Raw genomic sequence first — 15,303 nt, 5'->3', positions numbered from 1 at the left:
CACAGCGAAAGAACCGGGGAGGGGAATGAGAAGGGAGAGCGCACACCAGTGCTTCCAAGTGGGGCCTGGCCTGAGCCAGGCAGGAGAGGCCAGCCTCAGGGACGCTCCCTCCCACCAGCAGGATCACTTAATCCAGGCTGCTTCACAGTAATTGCCCCCAATAAACAATAAACAAATCGGTTTAATTTAAAACACATTAAGCTAACAGCAGGCTGTGTGCCAGCTGACATGGCCTGGTTCAGCTGGTCAGAACAGACTGAAAACAGGGTTGGGGTACCAAACTGGGGGAGGGGGGAGGGCGGCGGTGAGGGGGCAGGGGATGTTGGCCCTGGTTGTCCCCATTGGTCCTCAACCACCCACAGGGTGAGCATGAGTGACCCAGCGGCCAAAGCCAAGAGCCCTGGATAGGGAAAGGCTGTGAGGAAGAGAAGCTGGGAAGTCCTCCCCAGGCCCCAGAGTACGGAAAATACAGGAAGCCTCCCTCCCTTAGCCTGTCCAGTGGGTGACTGGCGTGGCTGCACTCGGGGTCCTCCTCCTCAGGGAAGGGCCTTCCTCAGCTAGAAACAGACTTGGGGGGGGGGGGACTGACGGCTCAGCGGGTGAGACTGTTCTCCCTGGCTCCGGCTCTCACGTGGGCTATGACCTGGCTCATCCGATGCAAGGCATAAGCCTGTGAGGTGGCAATCAGAGCCCATTTGATAGCTGAGGATATTGAGGCTCCACATAATGAAGCAACTGTCAAAGTCACATGACCACCAGGCCTGGAGGAAGAGCCAGCACCCACACACCCCAATACTCGGCCTCTCGGAGCCTGGGGATGGCTGGGGCCTCTGCGACCGTTTATCCAGCTTCCCACCAAGAGCCAGAACACTAAAGCCACAGACAGGGCAAACACTGCCCACAGAAAGCTCGCGGCCCCCTTTCATAGAGTTCCAAATGGCACCGTCCCCACCTTTAAAGCAGGAGGCAGGATGTGACGGGACCCCAGGGGAAGCCGCGCGGCCCGTGGGCAGGGCCTGGAGGAAACCACATCCGGCTGGAGTGCAGGACCCGGATGACGCCGGCAAGAGGGCGCCGGTGCGGAGACTCGCCCCCCCCCCCCCCCCCCCCCCCCCCCCCCCCCCCGGTCACAGCCACACTTGTCCCTCCGAACTCCGACTGTGCCGCCAGGAAGCACAGGAGGCTTCTCCACTAAGGGTCGAACTCTTGGGCTTCTTTTTCATCCACCTTTTCAAAGGGCCTCAGCAAAGCAGGTTTACTCGGAATGCAGGAAGGAAATGACCGCCCACAACGGCCACCCAGACTCCCTTTCATTTCAGTTTTCCTTTCTAAAAAACAGGAGGGGGTTACCTCGAAGAGAAACAACAAACAGCCCCGCGTCGGCCTCGGGCTTCCACGATGGGAGAAGCTCACCTCGGAGGCCGGGCCTCTGAGGCGCGGGGATCCGGCCGAGCAAACGCGGTGCGGCCGCGCCCCCCAGCGGCCCCGCGGAGCGCAGCGCACGGCCGGCTCAGGCAGGGGAGTGTGGGAGGGGGCCAAGCTCCTCGCGTTCCCGCGGGGCTCTGGGAGGAAGCGGGGCGGGGCGGGGGTCGGCTGGCGCCGGTGCGTGGGCCGCACCCGTGCAGCGCCTCCTCCTCCTCCCAGCCGGGGAGGCCCTCACGGGGATGCCAGCCCACACCCCGAAGCAGAGAATTAACCACGTGGCTTCCCTGTGAGGAGTGCATCCACTCCAAACGCCACACACAGGACCTCTTGCCTGCAGCAGAGGAAGTGGACTGGATCAGTGTCAGGCACAGGGATTCGGCCACTTGGTGGTCAGGGCGGTGCCTCCCCGCCCCAGCTAGAAAGATCCGTGGGCAGACAGAGGGGTGAGGCCCTCACTGACCGACTGGGACGAGTGGAGACAGGGCCCCACACCCTTGTCGCTCTGTTGTGGGTATCAGGGTCAACTGGGTCTCAAGCCACCCTTCCAAATGGAACCCGTGGCTGCTGGTAACAGTGAAACTCAAGAGTGAAGAGCCCAGGCTGGTTAACTCCAGCTCTATGACACTGACTAACTCGCTGCCGCACTCTGGCCTGGGTCTGCCAGCTCGGACGCTGCCCCCAGGGCCCTCGAGGTTTCCTTCCTGCTCCAGTGCTTGGTGATGCTGCAACACTTGTGAGGCTGAGTGAGACTGAGGCTGCACTGGTGGCAAATACTGTTTTTGTTTGGATTGAATGTATTTATTTGCGGAGGCTTGGCAGGAGGATGACACGGATTATGAAGTGGTCGTGGTCCAAAGGACACAGTCATCCATACACCCACCATCCTTCGGTTCAGCCAGTGGCTCAGTCCTGTAGTGCCTCCTAGTCCCCAAAGCACTGCCACAGCCCTTTGGTTTACCACGTCAGCTCCAGTGGGAGCTCAAGAGCAAGCGTCCCAGGTCATGGGGAGGTTCAAATGAGATGTTAGTGAAAGCACTTCTATAAATTCTAGAGTACTGAACAAATGTTACCATTATTCTCCTAATCAAGTCTTCACACTAGGAAACCTCCTCACTGATTTTAGGCATAACATTACTGTGCACATGAGCAATTTTCAAACAATGTTCTTCAGAATACAAGTGTTACAACATCTTTCAGGAAAGGGGATAGTCAACGTAGCTGATTTTCCTTGTGAAATACATTTTGGTAAATACATAAGAAAAATACCAAATACATTTCTATGGTTGTTCTTATCCATATGTAATATGTCCTCATTAGTCATTAGGGAACTGAAAATCAAAACTACAATGAGATACTACTTCACACCCACTAGGATGGCTGAAATAAAAAAAGACAGACAAATAATCAAAAAGACCAGTGCCAGTGAGGATGTATAGAAATTGGAACCCTCACACCCTACTACTGGGAATGTAAAATGCTGCAGCTGCTTTGGAAAACAATTTGGCAATTCCTCAAATAGTTAAAAATAGACTTACCATATAACCCCGCAGTTCCACTCCTAGGCATACACCCAAGAGAACTGAAAACATATGTCCACACAAAAACTTGTACTCAAATGTTCACAGCAGCATTAATCGTAATAGCCAAAAAGTAGAAACAAACTAATGCATCAACTGATGGCTAGATAACAAAATGTGGTATTTATCTAACCATTCAATGGAATATTATTCAGCCATAAAAAGGAATGAAGTACTGATACATCCTTCAATGTGGATGAACCTTAAAAACATCATGCTAAGTGAAAGAAGCCATTTACAAAAGGTCACATATTGAAAATGACTTCAGAAATGTCCAGAATAGACAAATCCAGAGAGAGAAAGCAGATTAGTGGTTGCTAGTGGCTGAGGGGAGGGGAGAATGGTGACTGCTAATGGGTACTAGGTCTCATTTTGAAGTTAGATAATGGTGATGGTTGCACAATACTGTGCATATACTAAAAACCACTGAATTGTATACTTTAAAAGGGTGAATTTTATGAATTATTTCTCAATTTTTTTATTGCAAAATATATATAATCATCTGTCTTTACAAAACGGACTATGAGAACAGAGAACAGTTAGGAAGTCTAACTTGATGCCCAAAGCTGGAACATTCCAACTTGTGCACTGAGGCCTCTGTAGCATTTCCAAATTACCCGTGTGTCAACATATTTCATCTGTATGATGATCCCTGGACTATGTTAGGGGCTTTAACTTATAATTTCAATACATACCTGTGGAAACATTCAAAGTTTATTGTATATGATACAATAATACTATACAAAGTCATTCCCTAAAGATCCATAACTATAAAGTTTCATTTGCATTAGCAAACAGCTGTTTCATGAATATGCTATAATTTAAAACAGCTTTACTTTTAAATGTTTTTAGTAAAATACACTGCTCTGTAAATAAATCCTACCATATAAAATGTCAGCTTGTCTTTTCAAAAAGCCTCTCATTTTGAGGCACATTTCTTTGTTCCTTTCTTTCCCTGGCTTTTATAACTTATTCAAGTTTCATTTAGGTAACAAGGTGCCTGGTACTGTGACAAGCAGGAGAATCTACTGTGTGTCCTTTATCACCTGTTTGTCACCGGCTTCAGCAATGAGATGGCCAGCATCGAGGGCTTCACACTCAGGCTTCTCTCAGTCCCCAACCTTAAGCTGAGGTAGTCATGTTTTCAGTGTCACTCAGTTTTATGCTGTATTAAAAGAAACTCTGGAAATCCCCCCAAAGCACACACAGGTTAGCATCTGTCTGGTCACTTCTAGTCCTCAGCATATGCTTCTCCGGGAATCCAAGAATCACTTTCAAGTGTGGAATGCACACAGCTGCCTTCCTATTCCCAACTGGTCATCTGGAGCCTGAGCAAACTAGCTTCGGGCTCTGAAGAAGACTGAGGTTTGGTGGAAGCGTGGCTGACCACTGAGAACTCTTCCAGGATTTCTTGGGTTTAATCAGTATAGTCAGTCATCAGTCAACTATATTGAGAGTCTCGCACATGCCAGGTGATGGGGGAAGGAGGAGCACCGCATTTCCCTTGTTTAGTGTTTCTATATGGAGGATGTTCCATAGACCCAGCACTCCCTGGCCTCTTGTCACATTCCCCCCTTCCCCACCACACACACTCACTCCTCCCTTTAAAGGAGGAAGAGATCATTCTGATGGATGAGTTTGGGAGAGACGCCTGCCCCAGGCCCCTCCCTCCTTCTCTTCTCTGGACTCTGCCTGTGGAGATCCCCACCTGCCTCTGTAGGGGAGGCTGTGCTTATCCAGAGCCACCTGTCCGTGGAGACGTCTGTCTGGTTAGGAGGCTGCCTGCCCCGTGTCTACCTATCACTGCCCACTCAGGCCAGATATGGGGGTGGAATTTAGGCAGTTCCCTCAATACATGAAAAGATAAGTTAAGTCCCTGCCCTCGTGGAGTTTAGGTTCCAGTGGGGAGAGGCAGACTGCACACAAGCCAACAAAATAGGTATTTTCTCAAACTCCCACCTAAGACTTTCGCACTCACAATTCTCAGCCTAGAATGTTCTTCCCTGGACAGCCCATTGGCTCGTTCTCTCACTTCCTTCAGTCTCTGCTAAAGCGCCACCTTATCAATGGGGCCTTCCATGACCACCCTATAACAAAATAGGCAGCTTGCCCTCACACCCACACTCCCTAACTCCATACCCTGCTTTATTTTTCTCTGTAGAATTTATCCCAATCTGATCCTCTCCATATCTACCTGTTTCCCTGTTGAAAGCCTGTCTCCCACGTGCACCCCCAGTATGGAAGCTCCGTGTGGAACAGCACTCACCAGGTGGGTGCCCAAGAGCATCTGTTCAATGAATGAGTGAACGACTGAATGAACAAACACGAATATATGCTACAAAACCAATGAATAGAGTGACAGGATAGATGTCAGGGAGCTGGAGTGGGAGCTGCTTCGGATAAGGGGTTCATAGAAGGCCGCTCTGCGCAGTTAACATTTGAGCTGCTATCATGGAAAAGACAGGCACACACTACACAAGAGAAATACCAAAAAGAAGCAATACTGCACCCCTCCCTCTGCAGGAGTACAAACAGCAGCCGGGTGAGCCCCATCAGACCCCCGACAGGGGGCTGGACAAACGGGAAAGACAGGATGAGATGACCATGGCGGCAGGATGCTCTGACGCTTATTAGTTTATTCCCCAGGTAGTCAGCAGAGTACAACTGTATCATGAGCGTAGACCCATCTGGCTAGAAGCCCTTGACCCTCCAGCCTCAACAGGAGCTGTGTCAATTCCCCGAGGTCATATTTGCAGCTGCCTCCAGGCCTTGGAGTTGGGGAGTTCTTGGTGACTCCCAGAACTGGGGCCAGCAGAGGGAGAGAGTCAGCACAAAACACTAAGCACAGCAGCACTGGGTTAAATACTTGACAGCATCACAGCCTTTAATCCTTATAACCACCTTATGAGGTGGGTGTGTTAACCCTCATTCTACAGAGGAGGCCTCTGGGACCCTGAGAGGCAAGTGGCTCACCCCCAGTCACCCACACCAACTGGGGTTTAACCTAGGTAATGTCTCATGTCCCACCCACTGGGCTTTGCAGCAGGACAAGATGTACAAGAGTATGAGACTAAGTGATGTGAGTTTGTATATGGCAGGGAGTATGTCTGAGCCTTGTCTGTGTTCCCTACTGCTGTGAATTCAGGGTCCCACATATGGCAAATAGTTGGTCATTCCTGGGGCTTCAAAGTACAGGGTGGGTTCCTGAAGTGTGGGGTTAGGGAAGTGTAGCAGAGATGGCTGACTGCCTCCCCAAACGCATTCTTTTCTCCTTCCTTATTAACTGAAACCCAATCTTTAACTGGGTACACTGCTTCCCAAATAAAAGACAATTATCAGCCTCCTTGCAGTTAGGTGTGGCCATATGACTAAATTCTGGCTGTGGAGATGTAGGGAGAAGTGTTGCCTGCGACTTACAGAAAGTCTCCTTAAAGGGAGGAGGAGTTTCTTCCACCATCCTGCTGCTGCAAGACAGATGAGATGGCTGAAGCTCCAACAGCCATCCTGGACCCTGAGGACAAGGGTCACTCTCTAGGGTGGAGGAACAGAGAGCTGGAGGGAGCCTAGGGCATTGATGACCTCATAAAGCCCCAGGACAACCCAGGAATACCTAACTCTGGACTTCATTTGATGAGAAATAAAACTGAATCTCTTTTAAACCACAATTATTTGGGGTTTTCCTGGTATATTCTGTCAAGTCTGATACAGCAAGGAAGGCTCAAGGAAGAGGTAAGTCTTGACCTAAGTTGTAGAAGTGGGGGATTCCACCTAACAGACAGAATGCGGTAACAGACGGCTCAGAAGCAGAGCAAGCAGAGCTCCATGAGAAGGACCAGCTTTTCCTACAGCTTCAGGAAGAAAGGCTGTATCAGGAAACTGAAGCCACCTACTTCTGGGTCTAGAATGCTGAAATGATCTGGGATGACAGTTACCCAAGGAGCCACTGGAGGTTTGGAATGGAAGTGATAGGATAAATGACACGTTTTAGCAAGTCGAGCTGCCTTTCCCAGGCCAGTAGAGCCAGAATACCCTAACAAAAGAGAGTTGTTCATCCAAGTGTTTCCTGAATGCCTACTGTGTGCCAGGCACTGTGCTTCCCCAGGGAAGGCTGCACAGAGGGGACGCCCAAGCTGGGTCTGAAGGATTGGCAGGAGACCACCAGGCACTCCTGCGTCCCTGACAGCTATGGATCCCAAGCTTGCCCACACAGCTTCAGGTAAATACAAATCCCCAGGCCCTACCCAGGAGATTGTGACCCACAGTCTGAGGCAGGGCCCAGGATTCTCTCTTTTAAGTAAGTTTCTCCAGGTGATACTGAGATGCAGCTAGTCCATGGACCTATCATATAGTCGAGAAGAAATTCCTAACCTGGTACCTGATGTGAACAGGGTAAGAACTTATACAGTATCCTTCTTCCTACTTAGTACTGCAAAAATAATTCTCAATGTACAATTCACTCACATATGTAGGGTATGATGTTATATTCTGGGGATATTGCATCTGAGGTCAGCCAGGGTCCATTCCCTTAAGGAGTTAATGGTCTAGCAGGTTAGACAAATAATTCGATAATTATATAAATGCAACACAAGTACTTGATGCTGTGAGTGTGTGTAATGGGGGCTCAGGAAAGGTTTCCCAAGCAAATAACATTAAAGCTGGGCCTGAAAGTGGAGTACCACTTTAGGACTGGGGGAGTGGGGCGGCTCTAGGTAGGGGAAAAGGCACGTGTGAAGTGAGGCCTGAAGAAGCATTCTTTTAGGGAAAACTCTAAGTCTGTAGAAGAATTAAAACACAAAATGGAGCAAACCTTTTAGAAGCATGCTTTTAAAGAAAATTAAATAAATAAAAAAGAACACCTTCTATTTCTATGACAAACAAAACAGATGCAAAAAATAAGAACTCAAAATAATGGGAGCAATTTTGTGTTGAAACTGATATGCACTAACCTGACCACTGACATCTGGCTAGAAGCCTCTGACCCTCCAGCCTCAACAGGGGCTGTGTCAATTCCCTGAGGTCATATTTGCAGCTGCCTCCAGGCCTTGGGTGAGGGCTGTGACTCCCAGAACTGGGGCCAGCAGAGGGAGAGAGTCAGCACGAAACACAAGCTCCAAAAGGAGAGCTTCGTCCAGTGGCTGAGCCTGCCCCTGAACCAATACTTCTGGGGCCAACTCTGTACCAGGCATTGTGCATGAGGTAGTGACAGACATGCTATGGTCACAGTACCAAGGGATCCAAGAGGGAATAAGAGGAATGCATACCTTTCAGCTGGAGGCTCCTTGGATGGCTCCAAGAATGGGGTGATATCAAAAGAAGAGAAAGACTTGGAAATGGAGAGAGCAAGAAGACCCTGACAGAGGGAACAAACTAAGCAAAGACAAAGGCAGTGCTGGAAAGCACTCGGAGTGCAACAAGAAGCTGTGGCTAAAGCCTCAGGATAAGGAGAGAGCAGAGACCTGGCAACAGGATAGTCAAGACCCGGGTTGCTATCTCTGACTGAAGACGCAGAGATGACGATGGCTAAGGGCTGAGTTTCTCAAACTTTAGGATCCTAAGAATCACCTGGGACAGGTTGCCAGGGCCACCTCCAGAGATTCCTATTAGGTGAATCAGGTTGGGCCCCAGGCTGAGGCTCCCAGGCTGAAAAGACGTCAGGTCTGACGGTGGCTCACAAATTCCAAGGACCTGGATTCTTGGCCTCCCACAGTATAAAGTCCAGGCCCAGAACCACCGGGGATGTTCCTAAGGGGTTCGTTTGCTCTGGGCAGCAGGATGGACCCTCGCTGGTGAGGGGGAAGCAGGAATGGGGAGCTGTGCAGAGCTGGGCACAGGCTGTCCCCAGGGGTTAGGGACATTTTCAGGAGAGGTGAAAGCTGAGGAAAGAGTGACCAAAGGCCCAAGAGGAAAGGAAGGACATTCTGGGCAAAGAGTACAACTTGTATAAAGGCACACTTAATGCAGCTAAGATACCTGGTGCATGTAGGGAAAGGACAAGAGGTAAGGCTAGAAAGGTGGGATGTCAACACTGACAGCTCTACCAAGAAATTGAGACTCAACTTTGTAGGCAACAAGGAGCCACTGCAGGACCCCGGCAGCAGCTCCTCTTACTCACTCACTGGGCAAACTCATTGAGCACTATTCTCACCCCACGGCCCTCTCACCTTCTCCCAAACCAGTCTCCATCCTTTAATATCACCTTCCACACCAATCCAAAAATCAGACCTCAGATCCCCTCTATGCAACTATTAGGACAAAATGAGGCAAGCAACTTGATAAAGGCAATTCGTACTAAGCCAGGAACAGAATCTCTGACAAGCAGAGCCAGGTGAAGTGAGATGATGGGGAGAGGAGGGGAGATACCACACAGGCAGGTTGGTCCAGCCTGGGAGAAGACTCCTGGCTCTGCTCTCCCCAGATCTTATCTGTACCTCTTAGAGCTTTCTCTCCTTCCTTAGAGGAACGTGCAGCTTTTCTAATTAGGTTTATGACCCTTGAGGGCAAAGTGGAAAGAGGGCATGAGATGGATCACACTGGCTGGGTATGGGTTTGACCAGATCAGACTGAACTACCTAAGAGCCATGAGAAATGTCACTGCAACTTCAACACTTCAAGTGTACTGGAGGTAGACTTCGATCGGGATCATTACTGGTGTCTTCAAATGACCAACTACTTCCTCAAAAGTCAACGAATGAAGGGGGGGGTGGTGGAAGAAGTGCACCTAAAGACACTACTGAATACTGCAGCACTAGCAGAAAGGGAAATGTCCATTCTCCCAACGGGGCACACTTAATGGAGAGGGGACGGGAGGGGAGGGGAGGGCAGAGGGGAGGGCAGACGAGATGGTCAGTTAACCATAGCTGCTCTCCAGCACCAGCTGAACGCAACTCGCTCCCAGACACGCCCCCGGGTGATGTCTCCAGTAGGCTGTGAACATACATTGCGGCCAGGGGCGAAGGTTTAGGCGTTCTAAGGCGTTGTTACTGAGCAGCTCACTGAAGGCCTGGCTCCTGTCCTCGGAGCCCGCCGGGCGCGCACACTGGCCGCGCTGGGGAAGGGGTGGAACACCCGCCGGGAGCCCCCCAGCTGCGGCCCGGCTCACCTTGCACTTGAAGCCGGCGGCGGGCGGCAACAACTCCCGCAGCAGGGCCTTGGCCACCTCGCGGCTGGCCGCCTCGCTCACGAAGTGTAGGTTAAGCACCTCGTGCGCCTCGAACTTGGCGAGGAGCAGCAGCGAGCGCAGCGCTGTGCGGGCCTTGGCCTGCAACGCGGCGTTGTGTTCCGCTTTGGTGAACATCATCAGCAGGTGGTAGTCCGCCGGCCCGGCCCCGCCGCCCTCCAGGCTCTTGGCCTTGGCGCCCGGGACAGGCGCCGCGGAGACCCGCGCCAACTCCGGCACGGGCGGCGAGGGCGCGGCGGGGGCCCCGGCGCGGGCCTCCTTCAGCCTCTTGGTGGCGCTGGAGAAGGTCTCCCGGCCCGAGCCCAGGTAGTAGAAGGCACAGACAGCAAGCGCCGCGGCCAGCAGCAGCGCGCAATAGTGGGAGCGCACAGAACCCAGTCGCGCCATGGCCCGAGCTCATGAGGACCTGCCTCTGAAAAGGCCCGTGCACCACGCACCGGCGGACCGAGTAGCCGAGGAAGGCAGAGGTAGACCAATACCCCCGCGACCGCCTAGGAAACCCGGCGGCAGGCAGCGGCCATGGCGGGGGTGGAGTAGAGGGACTCAGCGCCAATCCACTACAGTGGATGAGCCGGGAGGCGGGGACCCGGCGTGCCCGGCAGCCGCTGGGTCCTAGATTCAGAGGGATTACAGCCCAGATGGTCTGACCTTCAGCTATAGTCTCCCCAGCTGAGGACTCTGACATAGATAATCTCGGTAGGCGGCAGGTAAAATGCGTCAAAACTACGCCCACTCGACCCCAAGTTCCGGGCTACAGATGTTAGAAAATGAAGCCACGCGGTGAAAGGAATTGAGGCGCTCCAACGGAGGATCTTCTGTTAACAAAAAAGACTAAACTGGACGCACGAGGGAAGAATTTTATCTCGTACCTGTTCGGTTTTATTTTGTTTGTAATTTCTTGGAGGCCTTACGTCCTCTCCCTACTGCCTTCACACCTTGGAGACTAGCTGGGGCAAGGGAATTTAAACTAGCAAGCCCCTTTCCCCATGGACGATAAAGTAGTGTTGCCTGAGGTTGAAATCGTCTCCCCACACCACTTCACCTCTAAGACAGACTAAAGGCAATCTAAAGGTTGTGGCCAGCAGGGGGACCCCGCTGCCCAAAACATCATGGTAGTTCAGATAGTCCCTGTGTATTAACACTGGGGAATGATATTTAATTCACCTTTTATTATATAAACTTTAACACTTTATAAAGAGCTTTAATATATACAAGGTAACTTGCCCAAGGTCACACAGTTAGCCAATGGCAGTTATGAACCGAATGGGTTGGATATTTGCCAGCCTGACAAAAACTCATTAACGTCAATCCTCTAAGTATTGATAGGAATATACTAAAAGTACTGAAGGCAACATGTACAAATGGTCTACATGCTTGAAAAAGGTTAAGGTGAAAATGCTCACACAGATGCACATGCAAACTGATCTCTTACCAGTTTATTGTGCCATACCATTATTTCTCAAAGTGTACCGGTGGAGCACACCTTTACCAGAATCATTTTTCTTTTCATAATCATTTTTAACTCACTTTTTTCCATTGGAGCAACACGTTTTTGAGAAACGTGGACCTCTGAAGCATGCCTAGCAACAAGTTCAATACATATTAATCACCTTGTTAAAAAAAAAAAAAAAAACCAATAGCACAGTTAACTCATTTGAGTAATTAGCTGTTACAGAAGTTTATTCAGTCCCCACAATTCTATGAGGTAACTGTTATTCCCATTTTCTAATCAAGGAAATTGAGACCTAGATAATTGCCCAAATCTAGCTGGCCAGTAGCAGAGCCTGGATCCCAGCCCAAGTCTCCCTGCTTCCAAAACCATTACCTTTGGCCAAAATTAGCTTTGAAAGCAGTAAGTCAAGTTCTGAGTTGTGTGTATCTATTTTACCACAGTCTTCAGTACAACACTCTGAGATAAAGAAAGACCCTGAGATAAAAAGAGCAAGCTCTAGGGTTAACTGTCCAGGCTAGAACGCTAGGTCTACCACTATAAGTTGTTAGATCTTCAGGAAAGTTATTTAACCTCTCTAAGCCGCAATTCGCCCCATACATAAAAGGAGGCTAAAACTAGTACCTGTGCTTCATAGGGTTATGAGAGTCATTAGATATAAAGCAGAACAGAATCCAACACTTCAAAGACAATAACTATAAATCAAAATATACACCAAACTCTCAAAAAAGGCAAATATTCAATACGTACAAAAATATTTGTACATATTGTACATATGTACAACAATATGTACAAAAATTTAGCAACCACAGCTTTTCTGGGTATTTACAAACACTAAAACCCAAATCTCTATTTATCATGTTCCACAGACTTTCCACAGCAGTGTGCTATAGCTTCATTGTTAACATTCTAAATACTGTTCAATTGTGCCTTTTAACCCCCATCTACACAATCAGTAAGATATTTTTCCCCCATCACTTATTCTAGAATTAATTTATTCAAAAAATATTTTGTCTTTCAGACCTTCATAATATCACTGCTCTTGGAATTCATGGATAAGAACAACAATGTAATAAAATCTTAAATTTACATAGAGCCAGTAGATACACAGGAAAATACTAGAGACTAGTTTTATCTCCAGGTTATACTTTCCTCACTTCCAATTCTTTGCCCATAAAGAAAAATTAATGTCTCAAGTCACAAGTTTCCTAAAACTGCTGACTGAGAACTAAAACAGTGAGTTCAAGTCATTTATTCAAGAGATATGAGTGCTTAGTACATGCCAAACATAGTAGGACCTGGGAACACAGTAATGAAAACACAAAAATTCCTGTTCCAGAGCTTACATTCTAGGAGAAAATAGACAAGTAAGTAACAGAATGTGTCAGACGGTGATACCTGCTGTTTTCTCAGCTTAAAATAGATATGTCTGGGTATATTGTAACATGGCTAAGTGGACGAAGAACTATGGTAAGCACAATAACCCTTCAGTTCTAACTTTGGCCAACTTCTCTCACTCCTGACCAGAGGAGATTAGGTAATTGGCTTTTCCTGTAGTGCAATTTCTGCATCTGTAAAGCTGGATAGATTATCAGATATTTCGTATTGACCACTTCACAACATTGTCAAAGGATAGAGAGAAACAGGTACTCTCCTATAAAGCAGGTGAGTATCTGTACATTGGTGCAGGTTTTCTGGAGGGCACTTTGGTGATTCTTTCTGGCCTCAGAACATTACGGCCTCCTGCCTAGACCTAAAACATGTCTCCCTGAGACAATGGTTCTCAAATTTTTGGTTGGCATCAGAAGCATCTGAGGAACTTGTTTAAATATACAAAGGCCCAAGCCCTATCTATCTTCAATGCGCCTGGGCCTCTGCATTCATCAGTTACCTGAAAAATCTTTTACAGACCAAAATTTGAAAACTGTTGCCCCAGACCTTCACCCAGCTAACCTCTCCTTATACTTCAGACCTTGGCTTAGATGTTACTTCCTCCAATGACTGGTCTCTCAACACTTTCCCCTCCACTGTCTGGGCTAAGGGCTCTCTTCAGTGTTTCCATGAGGGCCACTTATATACTACCCTAGACCCATCTTTCTCCTTTACAAGAACACAAGTCTTGAAGAGGACAGGAAACGTCTCTACCTTTTTTCCATAATATCCCCAGTACCTAGAACAGTGATTGACTCATTAAATAAGCCTCAAAAATACACCCAACCAGTGAACCAGCATTTTCACTTTTAGAAAGGAAGAATGTATTCAAATAATTTAGCTATAAAGACAAAGTAGAGCTATGTTTATGACAGCAAAAAAGTGGAATTAAATGTTCTTCAATAAACTATAATAATGCAGTCATTAAAAGTGATGTATTCAACAAACTGTAAGTGAAAATTTTTTAAAAAGCCCACAGATTGATACTCAACATATTACCCTATTAAAATGTGTGAAATGTATGTGATTTCTGATTTGAATAATGTTTTTAAAAATGAAACATTTGAGAAAATTTGAACACCAATTGCACAGTTTTATAGCTTAAGTGTATACTATGATTATGTATTTTTAAAGTCCTACTTTTATAAATATATACTGAAATCTTTGCTGGTGAAATTTTTGGGATTTTCTTCAGAAAAAAACCTAGGGAAGGAGGAAACAGGTCAGGCATACAGCTAAAATAATGGTAGCCATAAACAGAGTTACTGAAATTATTCTACTTTCGTGTATGTCTGAAACTTTCCATAATAAAAATATTTAAAAGTCCTTCCAAAATTTATGTAGATGACTTAAGGACTTAGAAATTTGTTACACATCTAGTAAGTGAAAGAAGCAGGTAATAAACAGTATGATCCCACTATAGATAGAAGATATAGATATATAAGTACACACCGCAAAAAGTCTATAGTGTTATATACCAAGGAAGTAATATGTTCTCTCTCAGCATTGTTCAATAGAACTTCCTACAATGATGGAAATGTTCTATTATCTGCCCTGTCCAAGACAGTAGTCACTGGCCACTGTGGTTACTGAGCTCTTAAAAATGTGGCGGTGTGACTGAGGTACCGAACTCTAGTTTTATCTAGTTGTAATTAATTTAAATAGCCACATGTGACTAGCACACATGATGGAATTGTGGGTGATTTTCTTTTTAACCTAACTCTAAACTAATTTTTCTACAAGCACTGTTTTGGCCATAAGGAAAAAGCAGGTTGTTGTGTTTTCATTTCACTGTTGGCGAACGTTCTCTTCCTCACAGAACTATTCTGAAAATAAGATAAGGATGAATAAAACAGGTTATATATAAAAGTTTTATGTCTGTTTTCAATTTAATTTTAAAGGAATAGTCAAAGGAATAGGCAAAAGCAGGTGTTTCACTTCTACTTTTGTTCTTTCATCCCTCCATCCTTCAATTCCAATTGTTTACTAAAAGGATTTAATATGTGTTGCCTAGATTAGGAACCTCATGAAGTGGGCACCATGTGAAGCTAGTGTCACAGTATAATACAGCATTATAGGGTTGGGTTTGTTTTTTAAAATAATTAGTGCATTGAGAGGTTCAAGAACAGTCATAATGGAAAAAAATTAAAGAGCTAGGGCTAAAAATAGCCTTTTGTGGTTTTTAGTCGCTGAAGTGGGAACCATAACTGCCCCATGACCAAACAGAAAAAATTATTTAAAAT

The 15,303-nt window shown here is 47.3% G+C and overlaps 1 protein-coding gene across 1 annotated transcript in view; it reads right to left on the bottom strand.

The window, feature by feature from the left end:
* The window catches only part of XXYLT1 (xyloside xylosyltransferase 1), a 231,940-nt gene extending 221,248 nt beyond the window's left edge, over positions 1 to 10,692 (bottom strand). Inside the window, exon 1 of the mRNA XM_037837943.1 lies at positions 10,102 to 10,692. Coding sequence (XP_037693871.1) covers positions 10,102 to 10,566 — 465 coding nt within the window. The 5' untranslated portion in view covers positions 10,567 to 10,692. The remainder of the gene's footprint in view (positions 1 to 10,101) is intronic.
* Positions 10,693 to 15,303: the final 4,611 nt, after the last annotated feature.

The sequence above is a fragment of the Choloepus didactylus genome, chromosome 1, assembly GCF_015220235.1.
Source record: "Choloepus didactylus isolate mChoDid1 chromosome 1, mChoDid1.pri, whole genome shotgun sequence".
Lineage (NCBI taxonomy): Eukaryota > Metazoa > Chordata > Mammalia > Pilosa > Megalonychidae > Choloepus > Choloepus didactylus.
The sequence above is the reverse complement of the archived record's forward strand: the minus strand, read 5'-3'. Positions and strand labels throughout refer to the sequence as shown.